General features: G+C 44.0%; 1 protein-coding gene across 3 annotated transcripts in view; it reads left to right on the top strand.

Annotated features, from left to right (window-relative positions):
• Negr1 (neuronal growth regulator 1) overlaps positions 1 to 18,026 on the top strand; it is a 727,936-nt gene that overhangs the window by 576,483 nt on the left and 133,427 nt on the right. For all 3 annotated transcript variants that reach the window (XM_040751546.1, XM_040751547.1, XM_040751545.1), the window contains exon 6: positions 11,473 to 11,624. In XM_040751546.1, the coding sequence (XP_040607480.1) occupies positions 11,473 to 11,624 (152 nt within the window). The remainder of the gene's footprint in view (positions 1 to 11,472; positions 11,625 to 18,026) is intronic.

Below are 18,026 nucleotides of genomic sequence, written 5' to 3'. Positions count from 1 at the left end.
TGCATACACAGACACATTCACACACGTAGGAACTTGCATAAACACACAAACATGTACACACAAGCACACACTGGTATCAAAAACTGTAGAAGTCCTGTTTCTACGGTTTTTGCCCAGGATTCAAAAAAAGGGAACATCTGAGGGAGAAAGGAATCGACTCACACACAATTGCTCCTCTGTGTGCTCTTCATTCTTCTTCTATTCTCTTTCTCTCCTGCTGCTCTGTTTCATTATTTCCTGTCTGTATTTCTATATCTCTGTCCCTCGAATTCCTTGTCAGTTCTTGGGGGTACAGGTATTTATTCGTTTGTAACAGCAATTATTTTTACAATACAGTGTGCAGCTTGAGTTTCTCAGGGTCAGCAAGGCAGATAAGATTTACACACAGAGCAGTAAACTAAGTCTACTAGGAGAAAGTGTCAGCATCAGTTACTTAGGGCTGTAGGTCAAAGAGAGGGTCTAAGTTTAATTTGCACAAGAAACCCTTCCAGTGCTCTGGCCTCAGTGGTGGTGCAGGCCTTCAGGAAAGTTTACCTTTTCCCTGAGGACAAGCAAATAAGCTGATTACCTTTGTCTTTATCTTCTCAGGGGAAACAGGAGGGAGCAGTAAATCCCTGAGCTAAAATCTTGAGTTAATACAAGAAGTTGGAGAATCTTTTAGTGCAGGGTTAGTTTAGGTTATCTCTTTCTCTATCTGCCAGTGAGGTAAAGCCAAGGGCATGCTTATTTTTTTTTCTATCCATCTAGGCAGCTATGAATCAACAACTTTGGAAGTGTAGTAACTCCATGTCCTTAAATATTTGGGGATGTCTTAGATGGGATGCTTTTGCCTGGGTCCTAAACACTGACCAAATGCCTGTCAATAAAGGTAACTCAGGAATGCAGAACCCTGGCATTGCGATGGAGAGGGGAACAAGGACCTGATAGTGGGAAACAGGCCTCATACATACCTAAGGAATGTAATCAGTAAAACTCCAAATGCATGGGAGAAATTTGTTCCAAGTAAACAATCAGATAGTGCTACAGTGTGAGAAGTAAATCCCAAGTTTGCTACAGAAAGGAAGAAGCTGCAGGAAGAATCTACAGCAAGAGTCAGCCAATTCATTCACAAGATTGCAATGCCAGGTACAGCTTTTGCACTGCTTTCATCTATAAGAAGAATCCTTAATTCTTCTGAGTTACCTCGTGATGCGAAGGCTATATAACTACTGTGTGATCTTGCGGCTTGTGGCACACATGCGCCTACTCACGCACACTCAGACACACACATAGAGAGATATGTGAACATATGCGTGTATAGATACATGCACACAGATGCACACACAAACCCATGCACACAGATACACGAGCACAGACACAGATACACATGTAAAGACACGCACACTCACACACAGAGATACGGATACGTGCGCAGAGGCAGACACACACTCACACACATTCACATGGCCAGGGAGTTGATACTGCTGGCAGTTCCTGGCAGATGGCCTTAGTTATTTTCTATGTATATCTCCACAGGATTGCTTGAGTGACTTCATGTCCTGGCAACAGGCTTTCTGCAGGATCAGTAATCTGGGAGACAGCGGAATAGAAGCCATGGCACCACGCTTCCCATGAGCGTCCGTTAGACTTTGCACTGTCATTTCTGCAGTATTTTATTATTGGCACAGGACAGATAGGTCTACCCGCCACCGAAGGGGACTATCAGGCATATGGTATCAAGAGGTGACATTATCAGAAGCCATCTTCAAAGATGGCTACCACACACTGTATCTTATTGATGATCTAATTGGGATTTATACTAGAAATTTTGGCAATTTGATTTAGTTTATTGCACTGTTCTAACGACCGTCATGAGGGTGACTACATTTATATGCTGTTTGTTAAATCATTAGCCATTGGTATAAAGCAGTCATTTTTAAACATCAGAGTCACTGCACACCTGCCAGGGACAACCCTAATAAGCTTAATTTTGTTCTACATATGTTTTAGTACTGGGAGAATTAGGATTTGAGATAACTGATATAAAGTACCAAAGCTTTCAACTTTCTTGTCTTGATAGCACTAGCATCTTGTGTTAGATTATATTTTTTGCATGACTGCATGGCATAATTTTCTCCTCTGTTTCAAAATTTCCTGAAATTCAAGCCTGAGGCCCAGAAAGCCATGCTTTTCTGATTTCTCTCAATCAGGTAGTTTGCCCGAGGCTTTTAGAGGATAGGTATATTTATTAGTTCATCCCACATGAACAAATATGTCAAAATATCTACTGTATTCCATAAATTCACACACATATATATACATATATATATCAATTAAAACAGAATGGTAAAAAAATAAATACATCTTGAAGATATAATTGAAGTCATTTAGCACAGCATCCACACTTTGGTAAAGTCTCTAATTCCAAAAGTGTGTCCTTCCTAACCGATCACCATAACTTAAGATAGGAATATAAAAGCTACAAATGAGCTGAAAACAAATGACTCCAATGGATTCAAAAGAAATTCACAGTGAAACATTTAAAACTATCAGTTGATAAGTTAAAAAATAATGTACTCCTAAAATTGTACTATTTGCACTTGATGCTGTAGGAACTATACCACCTTGTCTTTTTATAAGCAACGCATTCCCAATTTAGTCTGTGCAGCTGCAGCAACTGCAACATCCACACAAAGAAGAAAAAAATGACTGTTGTGGCCGCCTTAGCATTTATGTGAAAGATGAGTCACCTCCATGCCCAAAACGTTTGTACAGAGACTGACACAAATATGTGCAGAGACTCACATATATGTGTGTGTGCAAGTCAGTGTAGAAAAAGTGCAGAAAATTATCCACATAGAAAACTCAGCACATATAATGACCTTGCAGGGTCAGTATCTTACATTTTCTTCCTGTGGTAAAAACACCGTAACGAAGGCAATTTATATATAAAAGGAAGTGTTTAATTTCACTTGTGGCTTCAGAGGGTTAGAGTTCACAATGGTTGAGTGAGTGAAAGGAGAGTTCACATCTTGATCCACACAGAGAGAGAGGAGGGAGAGGAGAGGGAGGGAGGGAGAGAGAGAGAGAGAGAGAGAGAGAGAGAGAGAGAGAGAGAGAGAGAGAGAGAGAGAGAGAGAGAGAGAGAGAGAGGGAGGGAGAGAGGAGAGACAGAATGCACAAGGGAACATTTTAGTGAACAATTTGGTTGAAGAACAAAATGTAAGACTAGGTAGAGCTTCCTATCCATATAACGATCAGGGGAAACTTGACAATATCTGAGGCTGGGATGCAGACAAGAAGTTTTCAAGTGGCCAATGGGATGATAAGAGACACGGTGGAGCAAGGTGTCACTACTGTGCAGAGTCCACCATTCAACACGTGTGTCTGCCCTGTTCAGACTCACAGCCATCAGCTCAAAGGCAAACTCTGACCTGACTACTTTCTTCTTTTCCCTCAGCAAAGTGCTCTCTGCACTGCATGACAGGGCACCACAGCCTTTCCTCACTATACTTCTCTGATTACAAACCTCACACTTCTGCCTCCCACTACCTGAGCCAATACCACCCACTCCTGTAGTTGGTACCTTTGCTGCTAAGACCCTGGCATGCACATGCACACAGGTGCATACACACATCCATGTTTGTGCACTCATATGCACTTATGCACACACGGATACGCATGCCATGCACAGACAGATGCAAGTATGCTCATACACACGCATGCATGAGTATACATGCAAACAGGCACACACACATACACAAGCACGCACACACTAACATACCCTGTCCCCTATGATCCTGTGTGTTCCCTCTCACTGCCCAGTCTCTAGCCTCAGCGAAGATGCCCCTGTGCCCAGCAAAGCCTCTAGAGTCTTTTATTATTGGGGTTCTATAGGGCTTCTGAATGGAGCAGGACCCCCAAGACCCAGGTGGGCATGATCCAAGGGCCAAAGATGCTGGACACACTAGCAAATCAAAGACAGGCTGGAGAGTATCTCCAAATGGATTATGATATGCCAATTGTAATTAGCAACCTGGATGCTTGTGGGAGTGTGCAGATCCAAAGAAGGCTTCAGTAAGATTGTTACAGAAAGGAGAAAATTAAGGGAAAGTCACAATAAGGAGAAAAAAGGAAAAGTGGGAGGTGCTACAAGTTGGGAGAGTTTCCCAAGTAAGAAAGGAACTAGGAGACCCCTCTTCTGTCCAGCTCAGTTTTCACACACATAGGTACACGCCCTGTTTACAACTGTCTTAGGGTTTCTATTGCTATGAAGAGACGCCATGACCATGGCAACTCTCACAAAGAAAAGCGTTTAATTGGGGCTAGCTACGGCTTCAGAAATTTAATCCATCGTTATCATGACCAGTGTCATGCAGGCAGACTCTGTGCTGGAGAAGGAGCTGGGAGTCCTACATTTTGATGCATAGGCAACAGGAAGTGAACTGTGTCACCAGGCGTGGATTGAGCTTATATGAGACCTCAAAGCCCGCTTCCAGAGTGTCAGGCTTCCTCCAACAAGGCCATACCTACCTACTCCAACCAAGTCACACCTGATCGTGCCACTCCCTATGGGGGCCGTTTTCCTACAATCCGCCACAGCACTCAAGGCCCCTTATTCCTTCTGCTGTTGTTCAGAGCTTACCGTGTTTTACTACGAGGCATTTTCCCTTGACACCTCTGGATCAATACCCCCTACCCCAGAAGGAGGTTCTCCAACTGGATTCTCAGGTGTTCACCCCATCCTCAGATCCGTCAGCATACCCACTTTTCCTCCCAAGCTCTAGCCTTCCAGTGAGCATCTTTTTTTTCATTGCCCTCTTCTGGCACCTGACATGATGCTTGTGTAGCTACACATTGCATGACTGAGTTATAGTCAGAGTAATTCCAAGATCACCACCCCGCCACTGTCCCTGTGCACGCAAGCTCATGCTTGTGCAGTCCTCCAGCCACAAGTGGGCACCGTGAGTGGAGAAGTCACCCTGGGTTGATCCCTCCAAATGAACTAACTGCCCATGCTGTTTTTGAGGTCTCTTGGGGGTTTGGATCTTGTTAAATAGGCTAGTCTAGTGGGCCATCAAGCCCCAGGACCCCTCCTTTTCCCTTGTCCCAGCACTGGGAGTCTAAGTATATGCCACCGTGGCTGGTTTTCTCTTTTGTTGCTGTTTGGTTTGTCGGTTTTATTTTTTAACATGGGTCCGTGAGATCGGGCTCAAGACCTGGTAAGGCAGGCACTTTACCCAGTGACCCGTCTCCCCAAAGTCACTTTGGAATAGGAAAGGGAGAGTACATCCAAATTGATCCTCTTGTCTTAGTCAACACGATGAGAAAAAGGAAGGGGTTTCTGCTGCCTACCTATGGCTTCCTTTTGTGTGATTGTCATCTTGGCAATAGGTTTGTATTGTTATGCTTCAGCATAAAACATAACATTAAACTCTTAGGAGGCACCCGACCATTCGGAAAACAGTTCAAGCAGAGCAGAGAGATTCAGTCCTTGCCAAGGTTGTCAGGGGTACAGGACCCACTATTATTAGGGGAAGTTGACGCTGCACTGTAGACTCTGTTTATTTTATCTGGAACTTAAAAGTGCCCCCCCACACTCAAAGTAAATCAAACTGTCCCTAGCAAGGCAGGCCCAAAATCCCTGATCTAAAAATTATTAATTTCACTAAAACTGATAAAGTAAACAAGGCACACATTTTTAGACAGCTTAATAAGGTCTAAAATCATTCAAGTATCCTAATGTATTATAATAATATTAATTTATTCAAATGCACAACTAAAGATAGATATCCCCTTAGGGCTCAGGCAGCGATGCATAAAAGTCTTCAGAATGCTCCCAGGGACAGATGCTGCCTTGCTTTTCTCCAGTCTCAAGCGTCAAGCCACATGATAAACCCGTAGGTTGCTGCGGCAGCACATGAGTGATGAAACTCCCTTCCACACCCGTCTGCCGCAGGTCTTCCCTCATTCTCCTCTTCACTTATGGCTTCCTTTGCCTGCCCTGGGGCTCCCTCAAAAAGACCTGGGTAAGACTGATAGCGGGCACGTGACTGACACTGAGTTTGGCATGTCTGGAAGTCACAATTCCGTGATTCTTGCCTTCGCTCACCTTGTTCTGGGAATAGCGTCCTGAATTTCAACATTCAATGGATTTGGCTGTGGCCTGAGCAGCAGGGTGTCCATTCCAAGCAACAGGGCCCTATCATGGAACAATGGCTTCACCTGTCATGATCTAGTGTCTCTTTGCATTTGTATGTGAAGTATAAGTACTTACAGAGTACGCATTACCATTTGAAAGCCATTTTTATACCCATGGTTGGCTGTTGAGTTAGTTTTCTCCCATTTCACAGAAACAAAAAACAAAAAAACCATGAAGGTTTATAAGGATGTGACGGCCTAATTCATGCAGCCAAGCATGTGACCATCACTGTGTGGCCGTGTTTTAAGTGGTCACCACCATCCTACAATGTGCTTAGGACGCAATAGGTAACAAAGGCACTGAGAAATGTTTTCGCCCAACAGTTTCGCACCCCTAGGCAAGACGGACATGAACCCAGAGCACTCCCAGACATGTGCAAAGACGTGCAACCAAATCCATGTTAGGAGGTGTGACTGGCGTTAAGCTGGTTACCCAGCCAGGTCAGGTGGAACTCAGCAAAACCACAGCTCTACCACAACTTGGACTCTGGCGGCAGTTTTTTAACTAAGTAAGTCACACTTTTGGCCAATACCATTCTTGACCATTTTGCGCAAAGGGAGAGTTTTTTCCCCCTTCCCAGCTATGTAGTGGGACAACAGATTAAACCACAAGCAATAACTCTTGCCAGCGGGGGCCTGTGCCACGGCACAGCCCCAGAAGGGAGGAAAGAGCACACTTGCTGCTTCTTGCTCCAGGTACTGTGTAGCCTGAGACACTGACTCCAGGGGAGGCCAGTAGCAGCGGCATATAAAGCGTCACTTGTGGCAGAACTGAGCCCCAGAATTAGTCACGAGGCCCGGAAAGACATCCAGGAAGCTCCCAGAATGAAAGCTTGCCCTTCAGTTGGCTTTCTACACCGTTAGACTCAACACCTGGATTGGGCCCAGCCTTGCGGCACGGCTGCAGCAAGTCAGCTCACTTTGTAGCTTCCCCCACTTTGTTCCATGGCCCAAGTCAACTTTTTCTGAACCACCCTGTCTCCCAGGCTCAAACACAACACCCAGTTTCTGCGCGAAGAGGTCAACGCTCATTGCTATGCTGTGTGGACACTGGGCAGTCGGAGGAGATCCAGATTTGAATACAGGCTCTGTTCGTTACTGGATGGTAGAAAGATGAATTAGCTTAATTTTCTAAGCTTCTGCCTCTTCATCTACAAACTAGGAATAATGACACCTGTCTCCCATGGCTGCTGAGGACATTCATTCATGTTCTCAGCAAGTGTTCACTGAATGAATGTCTTAACACCACACATCCGTGTACGCAGACCAAAGAACTTCAGTTACAGACGTATTGAGAACAGTTGCCATCTTCCACATATATGTGAACCATTCCCATGCACAACAAGACAAGAAATGCAGTCACATGACCTGGAAAGAAAGAGAGTGGGCAGTAGTGCCAAAAGTGGAATGGGCCCGATTCCTAGCAAGGCACAATGCTGTCCCACAGTTGTTTACAATCTTAGCAATTGATGCTGACTCTATGCTGTTGGACTCTCTCTGGTGGCTTTGCTACTGGCTCTCTTGGTCACCTTAGAGAGCTACAGCCCAAAGGAGATGATGATTGTAATTTGTGATCATTTGATAGCTAAGAACCCCTGTGTTCCACGTGCTACTACCTCTGACGCTGGAAAATACAGGACTCAATTCCAACACTGCGATTCCCTGTGGGGCTGTGCCCACCGTAGCCCAAGGAAGATACTGGCAAAGCAAACAGCTCACAGATTCAGGAGTCATTGGCAAAAGATGGAGGGAGACTCAGAGCAATGACCCTCGATTTGAAGCAAACTTCACCCGGTGCTGGGGGTTGGAGGACAGCAGGCTCTGTAATAATTGAAGGGTCTTACACTCTGGTTCTGCAGGCAAATGTATACAAGGATATATGGTCAGGTGCTTCCTTGGAAGTACCACACACTCTGGCTGCTCTTGCAAAGAACAGGAAGCTTGGCACATGGCATTAACTCCTAGTTCAGCAGAGATTCTCTCCCATTGTGGGGAAAGAATACAAGACGCCAATAATCAGTCAATATAAAACAATGTAAGAACGATTATCTATTTTTCAACCTCCATCTCATTCCCTTTTTTTATTCCTTTTGGTTTTCTAAGACAGGATTTCTCTGTGTAACAGTCCTGGCTATCGCAGAACTCACTTTGTAAACCACAATGGCCTAGAACTCACAGAGATCTGCCCGCTTCTGCCTCCCAAGGGCTGGGATTAAAGGTGTGTGCTACCACTGCCCAGATCCATCTCTGTATCTATAGAGATACAGATACCTCATGTAGCCCGAGCTAGCAGCCAACTTCCTATGTGACTAAGGAGAACCATGAAGAATCAGAAGACTCACCCTGTCTCCATCACCTAATTAGAAGTATATGCTATCACACCCATCTTATAAAATGTAGGGGATAAAACCCAGGTCTGCATTCTGGAGCTATGCTCTACCAACTTCCCTAGGTCCTCACCCAAGAAACTCTCAAAGTCTCTTCATAATATATATATATATGTATATATATATACACATATATATATTCATCTTGGAATAAATCTTCAAAAAGAAAAATAAGTCATCAAATAAAATCTTCTGTTATTTTTGTTTCATTCACATTAATATCATACATACTACAGCTTTTAGGTAGGCTTGCATTTTGGCATTTGGTGACTACTGGGGTAGGTTTCATTTGTGGTCAAGGCTTCTTCTTCTTCTTCTTCTTCTTCTTCTTCTTCTTCTTCTTTTATTTTTTGGTGTTTCAGTCTTAATAGAAAGTCAGAGTTTGTAGTAATCTAGTCTCTGAACACTTGACATAGGACCCCTCCCTTCATAATGAGTTAGTAAATGCTTTTAGATCCCTGTGATAAAACTCGCAGAGGCGCAATCCCTGGACGTACAAACCACTTCAGTGGTTGCACTGTCTCAAAGACAGCTCTGCAAGGCACTCCAAGAGAAGAGCGTGGCTTACAGGGTGTTTAAGGGCTCAGCAGTTCTCAAACTTTCAGCTGTGGGGTGGAAGTTAGCTACAGACTTCATTAATTTCAGGAAAGCAGCTTCCCCTAGAGGCAGTCCTGAGGGAAGTCACTTTACTCTCTCATGGTCCTCATCATCTCCCGGCTGTTGGGTTGGCGCTCTGAAGTGCTGCCGCAATAACTGTGCAGATGCCACTGTTGGGATGCTGTAGCAGGGGGAGCTGCACAGAGCGTGGGCACGCTGCATGCGTGACTCAGTGACATCTGCAGCTTTGCCTCACTAAAGGGCAGGAAACTGAAAGCCAGCTCACCCAGAGAGATAGCTGTGAGGGAGATAAGCAGCAGAGCCAGAGAGCTTCTGAATGCACTCCCTAGGGAACATCTGAGAGTTCAATGGAATAGTCTAGTTCATGTCTTCTAAGTTTTGTAGCAACAAGACAGTTTGAGGCACACTGAGGATCCGGGAGTCCAGGGAATTGCAGAACCTGTGGAAAATGTGGCTGTAACAGACATGGCCACAATGACTTAAATCCCAGTACCAAAGCAGGCAGGGAAATGATGCTAATCTGTACATTTAGTGTATACAGTCACTTTAAAATAAAGTATGTATGGGGATGCATGCAGATGTCTCCCAGTTGGTAGAGTGCTCACTTAGCCATGGGTTCAATCTCAGGCATCAACTTGCATTACTTAATTAATTAATCAATTGGTTAAAGGTATTAATGTGAGGGATGAAGGTATACAATAAGGCGCTAAGAACTTAGCACAAGTTTTCATAGGTTTGAAATGTTTCTGTCCAATTTTCTCATTTAGAATTGGGGAACATTATTTTACTGCTGAAGTTTAAATTTTGTTTAGTCCTTATTCTACTAAAATTTTGTTAATCTGTTTAAAGTTTGCATTTTGAATAAGTCAAATTCAACCACTAAGGAAATTAAAGCAATGCCCAGAGTAATCATCTCTTGCTATTTCTGATTTTTATTACGTGAAAAATGATTGGTCATCATCATTTAGTGCAAACTACAGAGCATAAGTCAATGCAGACTTAAGAGGGAGGCCGTGTATGAGCTTCTTCATGATCAGACATGAATGGTACTGAAACAAACACACATAAGAATAAAATCTGACTGGTCATTTGCAGGGTGAATTTACCTACCTTGTGTCACCGTGTCTCTTTTACATAAATCTGAGATTAATCAAGCAGAGGCAGAACCTGGCTTTATCCTCGTCGAGACAGGATTTATATTTATAGAGAAAATCACTTCATCTCATTGATTACCCTGAATTCATTGACCTATCTAATACTCCATGTACTTGGGACACCACTGTGAATGACACACAATTCCAACATCAAAGAAAGCATGCCCCTGTAATCGTGTCTTTTTTAGGAGATTCAGATGATTCAATCTATACAGAAAACCTTGTGTGTGTGTGTGTGTGTGTGTGTGTGTTTGTTTGTATGTGTGTGTGTGTGTGTGCAAGATTAGGTTGCATAGGGAAGAGAGTCATGTAAGCTACAATAGAAAAACACAAACCAGGTGACCAGAGGAAATGGTCTGGGTGACAGGAACGGCAGGAGGTCAGGGCCAGGGGTCAAATCAGGAAGAGGAAGAAACAGGGAAAGTTGTGACCTGTTACTACAACATGGAACCTTGCCAGCTCACTTGAATAAGGTCCTCAGGTGCCGAGTCTGGAGAGAGGCATTGAGGAAGTTGGTAGTATCAAGTAGAAGTCAATCTTAAAATGGGACAGATGTGTTTCTGGCTTCCAAATACTGTCCACGTTACTGCACTTCTCTCTCTCGGTTAAAGGAAGTCATCTTTGCCTTGGTTGTCCATGGCAACAGCTATATGGCATTGACTTTTGACTTGGATCCTATCAAGTTGTAACGTATGATTTCAGAGGAGTTGCCCAAGAATGTCATCCATTGTGCCAGAAGCTCCTATAAACTAGTCATCTTCTGCAGAAGCAATCAGCCCAGCCTTTGGTCCAATGTCCAAATCTACTTCCTTTTTCTTCTTGCTGGGCTTTGACAGATGAGAAGCTTTTGCTCTGCTGGGTTAATTTGTCCACTAGGAAGAGTGCACATGAAGACCACGGTCTGGCTTGTCATGTAGCAGGCTAATCCATCAGATGGCTATCAAGCCAGTCTTCTCCCTCAAACCCACCAGAGTAAGAAAAGTATTGCATAAGAGAGCTAACACCACGTTGCTGAGGTCCATGTAGATGAGGTTACACTGTAGCCTACAGGTTTTCATGACAACTCTGCCTGAAACTGAACTGGAAGCTGATGTTCAAGATCCATACTTACTAGAGTACGCTCTGTCTTCCAGGCTCTTCAACGGCCAGCAAGGAATCATCATTCAGAATTTCAGCACAAGATCCATCCTCACAGTGACCAACGTGACACAGGAGCACTTCGGCAACTATACTTGCGTGGCTGCCAACAAATTGGGCACAACCAACGCGAGCCTGCCACTCAACCGTAAGTAGCAAAGCCTACTGCAGAGGCTCCAGGCTTCTCTGCATGAGCAGAGATGAAGCCCAAGCATGGAGCGTGCTCACGTTAGGACTTACCCTAATGTAACCAGTACCTTAGACACAGGAAGTTTCTTCTAAGATTATTTGGCCACTTTAGAACCATATAATACCTGTAAACCTCTACATGCAAAGACATTTCAGAGTTGTGGTGCTTTTGGGTTCGTTACAGAAGTGGCCGAAGCATAATCTTCTGATACAGGATGGTCAAAGGGGGTTTTGTCTGTTTTGCTTTAAAAAAAAAGTTCTCTCTCGAAGCATGGAATAACCATGACTTGAGTTTGCTCTTGGCTGTGCTTCTTTTGGGGGGGGAGCCACCAAAAATTCACAGTGGTGAGTGAACGAGCATGGAGGACATATTCTACCTACCTACAGAGCATGTTGGCTCAAGGCTGTGTCTTGAAATGTATCGTAGGGGATGGTTGAGGTAAATACTTCGTTGCCAGTGCCTCCAAAGGCAATGGGTTGTCTCTTGGTGAGGTTCAAGCAAGAGCAAGCTGGGCCAAGCAGTCAAAAAGGGGAAGAGGATGGATTTACTGCTGCTGATAGAGCAGTGCGCTCCTCAACAAAAGCTGCACCTCCTATCCAACAGAGGAAATGTGGGGTTGTTATTTAAAGAGCCTGTACGCATGTATATGGGTAAGCGCTTGAGGGTTGCCATGTCTGAGCAGAATACTTTTGAGTGTGTTCAGCTGGAGGTGATGAGTTTTAAAGGAAAGGTAGTGGGGCCCGTCAGGGGTGCGCTTAGCTCGAGGGTCATCAGCTTCCATTCCAAAGACTGAAACAGGCAGGCGTGAGCACCTTTGGGCATGCTCCATTTTCTCTGCAAGTTTAGCAGATGAAAGGAAGGGATACTTTGAAACTGTATTAGTGTATCTGCCCCCAAGGTGTCTGCCTGTCGTCAGAGCTCACACTAATGCATTTCAGGGACCAGAAGTGAATGAACAGCAGCCCTGGAGACCAGCAGGAGGGCAAAAACTACACTAATGCTCTTCTCTGCAATTGCCATTAGTACCTTTTGGAAGCCGAGTGACTTACAAATCGTTACACCCATAAAATACCACTCATTTTAAAACCGACTCTTTTTCAAAATTTATTCAGAGAAGAACGATGCAGACCCGCTGCTTCCTTGGTTCCACAAGGTTGTCTGAATTCCTCTCCTTCTGAAGTTAGCATTCTTCTTGTAACGCGGCACACACACTTATGTTAGCCTGCGACACGGACTTACCTGAGAAAATGCAGATTTTTTGTGTCACTCAGCACAGACAGGGGCATTACCCCTTTGCAACAACCACAATGGGGTGAAGACGTTCCAAGTTGCTTAGAACTACACTTCAGTGTGTTTATGTCATGACCGATGAGCTTTGGATTGAGTTGACGTCAACACTTCCATTATTTTATCTCAGTGTTTCCTAATATTTCCTAGCACTGATTTTGAAAGAAGAAAATTCTCCACCATATAATAATGGCCTTCTGTAAAATCCTTGCTAATTTTTTCTCCTGAGGATATCTTATACTGCATTATGCTTAGTAACAGAAGGCACTTAAGATACCGGGAACGGCTGGAATTCTAACTTAACGTATGCATTCACAGTTCCGTAGCATACTATGAACATTTTATATGGCTTAGAGATTCGAAAATCAGAAAGAATAGATGTGTTGCAAAAGCAAAGAAAATCTGAGGGTTAATAACGTGTTAGCTAGCTGGCAAAAATCTGTAAATCACAGCCTTGTTTTCAAATACGAAGTAATAATAGCTCTGGAAAATTAGAGACAAATGTCACTTGTTTAAACGTATGTGGTTTTTAAAAGGTGCTTCAAAATGTGGGAATGAGGCTAGATTCCATCTCTCTCTCTGTCTCTCTGTCTCTCTGTCTCTCTGTCACACACACACACACACGCCTAACTATTTGCACAATTTTAATGATTTGTTAATAAAGACAGAAAGGACAGACTATGTTGATAGCTATGAAATGGTCCTGGAAGTTTGATGGTATGTCTGTGTAGGTAGAACCCTTCCCTATAATACCTGAAGCTCTTCCGCTCCAAGCATTTCTATTCTGAACTATAATTACTGCTTTGTTTTAACTTTTATTTCATTTTCTTGTGGCGATAGAGATCATGCATTCTAGGAAGCAATACCTCCAAACCCTGTAGTTATTTTTACATATTTTGTATCTTTCTGTTGAGTCCCGTGGTCTTTCACACTGCACCAATGTCTCATCAATCACTTTAGCTGCCTGCCGTATCATCAGGCACAGTGCCCTACTATTTAATAGGCAATTAGTAATTTTTTAATGAATAAAGAAATTAAGCACTGAGGAAGAAAATGAACGGACTGATGAGTAAATGAAAGATGAGCTGTTTTGAAGCTGTGGGCCTTCCTTGTTAGCCCCTGGATGTGCCAAGTGATGCCCCAAGCATTAGGAATGACATTTGCTATTACTGTAGCCCAGACCAGATTGTAGCACTAGTTCTAACTGGTCTTCATAATAAGAATCTGGAGTCAGATATTTGAGGGTGAGAGCTGAAAGACCAGAGAAGCAGAGCAGCCAGCCGCTAGACTTCTTACCTCTGCGAAATCCTCAAGCTGCAAAGAGACTGAGCTCCTGTCCCCTCTCCGCTTATCACTTCCTCTCTTTGCCCAGCCATCTCACTTCCTGTCTGTCTGTACAGACCTCTAGACCTCTATGGTTAGCTAGTGGCTTGCTCCACCCTCTGATCTTCAGGCAAGCTTTATTTGTCCACGTAAGATATCACCACACCAGATTCTATCCTAATTTCTTACAGGAATTTGTTCAGGTAATCCTCACACAACTCAAAGATGGGGTTCTCCAATCCCCATTTTTTGCAGATAAGGATACTTAGAGTGTGTTAGGTGGGAAAGATCATCAGATTCAGCCACGATGAAGCTAAAAGCTTGAGACCTTGCTTGTAGTGGCTCTCAGATTTGAGCTCAGAGTCACTCTACCTCATTACCTAAATCTAAGAGTACAAAACCACCACGGAGTGAAAAAATGATCATGGTCACTTGAAACACAGTTTAAAAATGATCTCTGTGTGTAACTGTCCTCCTTATAGGTTTGATTAGTTACTGCCTATAGTCTTTAGGATGACCCGTGAGACCGTTTCAGTCTACTTTTTGGCTTGTGAAATCTCACATTCGCCAGATCATCAAAGAGATACAGGGTAATCCGTAAATTTGGTGTGAACCATAAATAAGACTATGTAAAAGAAGAGCCAGAGCACTTGGGTATGGCCATGTGTAAGGCAGAGAAGTGGGGGATAAACAAAATATGGGTGCATATTGTGCGCATGTTTTACATCATGGGAGTCCAACATCTTATGTGAATGTGGGTTTTACTGCATAACGGCTATGTGTGGCTTTATGGTAAGATACATGGGATCCAAATCCTGAGTTAACTCATTTGTTAATTAAGGGTAATCATAGTTCCCACCTCACAGGGTAGGAGTGTAGTGCACCTGTTCCTTGACCTGGAACAAATGGGGTATTCAGTAAGCTTTGCCATGTTTACCATATATATATATATATATATATATATATATATGCCGACTTTTAGTTCAATGCGTCTGAAAGAACACTATGTCATGCTGGGGATAAATGACTTTATCTGATGGCTGTTTATCTACTGTTTGCCTGGGGCCTTCTCTGGAAAACAATCCACTTCGGTGAAAGGTGGGGGAAAGCAGGCTCGATGTAATCTCCTAAATCCAGCTCCTCCTCCTCATAAGCTTGCCTCATGCCTATCTTAATGCAAAGACCAGGATTTGTGGATGTTAATTCCACATCAGATAACCTGTCCACAGCAATAATAGCTCAGGCCTCTGAGACCTTCAAAGTGTGAAGATGGAGCAAACACACGGCTCCGTGTGGCGTGGCCAATTCAGTAGTGGCACCCACTTTTCAAATACGTGTGTTGATGGCCTACCATGTTCAAAGCCACAGGCCACGTGTTGGGGAGAGCAGAGTAAGCAGATGGATAATGTCCCCTCAAGAGGCTCAGACAAGTGAGAGTAGGGGACCAGAAGGATAAATGAGTCCAGTGTAGAGCAGTCAAGGGTGACGTTCTGGAATGGAGAAGGGGCTCTTAAAAGCAGTCTCGGGGGCCCTGAAGGGGTTGTCCCCCTAGAGAAGATGAAATCACTATTTGAACTTTAAGCAATCAATATGCAGCTCAAAACATTCTCTCATTCTCTGAGGAAGAATTTTCCAAAGCTCACTCAACAATAATCATGAGCATAGAGGACAATGACCCAAATGATAGCATCATAACCAGAGGCCAGACTCAGAGTCAGTGCTCCCAGAGCTGGGTGCATAATTGGGTTGGTCTTGGGTAAGAGGCAATGATGAAAGATGAAGAGAGAGTCATGTAGAAGAGCTCATGGGATGGTTTGGGAGAAGGAAGCAACCAGACACACTAGAGGACATGCTGGTCCTTTCCTAGGGCTGCATTAAAAGGGTAAGAAAAAAAATGAGATTGTGAAGAAAGTCTCGAAAAGTTGACAAGTATTGCGACAGGCCTGAAAAGGTGTTTCAACTTCATGTTTGGAGTCACTGAATAGTTTTAAGAAAGGAATTAAATGAACAGATCTAGATCCTTTAAATGACACGGGTAAAGAAAAATACTGCAAAAAAAAAAAAAGAGTTAAAGCAGGTAAGGTGAAAACTGGGAAATAATGGGGAGTTGTGAGGTACTGGCCAAATCTGCAGAGAATGGGAAGGGATAGGGAGCAGGACTCTGGCTGACTCTTGGTGTTAGTGTGGATGACATTGACCAGAAGCAGAACATTGACAGAGGACTTTAGCACTTGGGAAGATGGGGGGGTTCATTTTTCAGACATGTTAATTCGAGGCAATGTCCTGTAGGCAGTTGGGCACAGAGTTTAGGAAAGAAACACTCTGGAAGTTAATCAGGACAGGATGAAACTTCAGTGGTAAGAGCAGGTCAGATTGCTCATAAAAACAGGAAGAGTGAAATACATGAAGGGAAGATACCCAAACATCTCCACGAGGTGAGAACAGCAGGGAAGAGGCACCAGACCAGGAGAATCGTGGAAAGCCAGGGACAGCTGAGCCGTCTACCACTCAGACCAGAGAAAAGCTGACTATGAGCCACTGCTGCTTAGTGAAATTTCTGGAGCAGTTTCCATAGAAAACTGGAGTAGAGAGCAAGTTTCTGTAGACTGAAGATAAAAAGGAATGTAGGAGTCGAGATACTGGCTAACGCCACACTCTCTGGGGGCTAGGTTGTATAAAGGAGAGGAGAGGAGAGGGAGAAGAAAGAGGAGAGAGGAGAGAGTTCTGTAGAGAGTGCTTAGGGAAGACATTCTTTAACACAATTCATAAAGGATAACAGTGTAACAACTATCCATAATAGAATTCCTTATTAAATACAAACTCTGGGACTCAGAACTGCATATTTTATTGTTATGAGAAACACAAGAACTGCTCTGTGTCTGTTCCTTGAAGGAAGGAAACCGAGTGATCCCACCCTGCCATCTATGGGTCCCATGCCTCAAGTGCTGGCTGCCTTGTGAGAGGGGACTCCATCTCCACAGTCCTGACTTTGAGATCCGCGCATTGCAAGGATTCTTTGACCCTTACTTTCACCAAAACAACGGTGCTGATGGCAGGTGTTTGCAGAAACTCAGCATCTGTAGAGAAGCTGAGGAAAGAACCGATTGGGACGGAAGAAAGCTGCAGAAGGGAACCCGGCTTTGCATGAATGCAGCCTTCTCCCGAGGCCCAGTGTGTGAACACTCATGGGGCAAGTCCAGCCTGAAAAGGAGCAGAGAAACTGTTTGCAGCTACAGACAGGAGAGGGCCATCCCCGCGGTGTGTGGATGCCAAACCAACCCCATAAATATACTCCCGAGCATCCTGTGGGTCTTTTGCCAGAGGGTAAGCGCTGGCAACACTTGCCTGTGCACCTACGTCTGTTCAAAGACGCACAGTGCTCTCTTCAGAAACGTTATACTTTAAAACCTCAAAGGACTCAACGAGACTCTTCCCTGCCTTGGCCACCCTGCTGGAGACCATCATGAATTTCCAATATTAAATGCTTTCATAAGAATTGCTTTTTCACTCTCTTAGAAAACCCTCTAAGAGATGACTGCTTCTCAGCCTGTGTAATTTGATGGGAAATGTCCTCATTTGAAATGAAAAAGCTCAGCTGGTGGCTTTTCTATGGAAGTGATAAAGGTGAGAGGGAGTGTGGCAACTAGGTCTAGACTGACGCTGGTAGCTGCTGCTTGTCTACTGGTTTGCCGAATTCAGATTATGGTTTAACAGGAAATAATACATCAGCTTTCCACTTGCTTAAAAATG

This window comes from Mesocricetus auratus, unplaced genomic scaffold (genome assembly GCF_017639785.1).
Source record: "Mesocricetus auratus isolate SY011 unplaced genomic scaffold, BCM_Maur_2.0 Super-Scaffold_100009, whole genome shotgun sequence".
Taxonomy (NCBI): Eukaryota; Metazoa; Chordata; class Mammalia; order Rodentia; family Cricetidae; genus Mesocricetus; species Mesocricetus auratus.
This window is presented reverse-complemented; position numbering and strand designations above follow the sequence as displayed.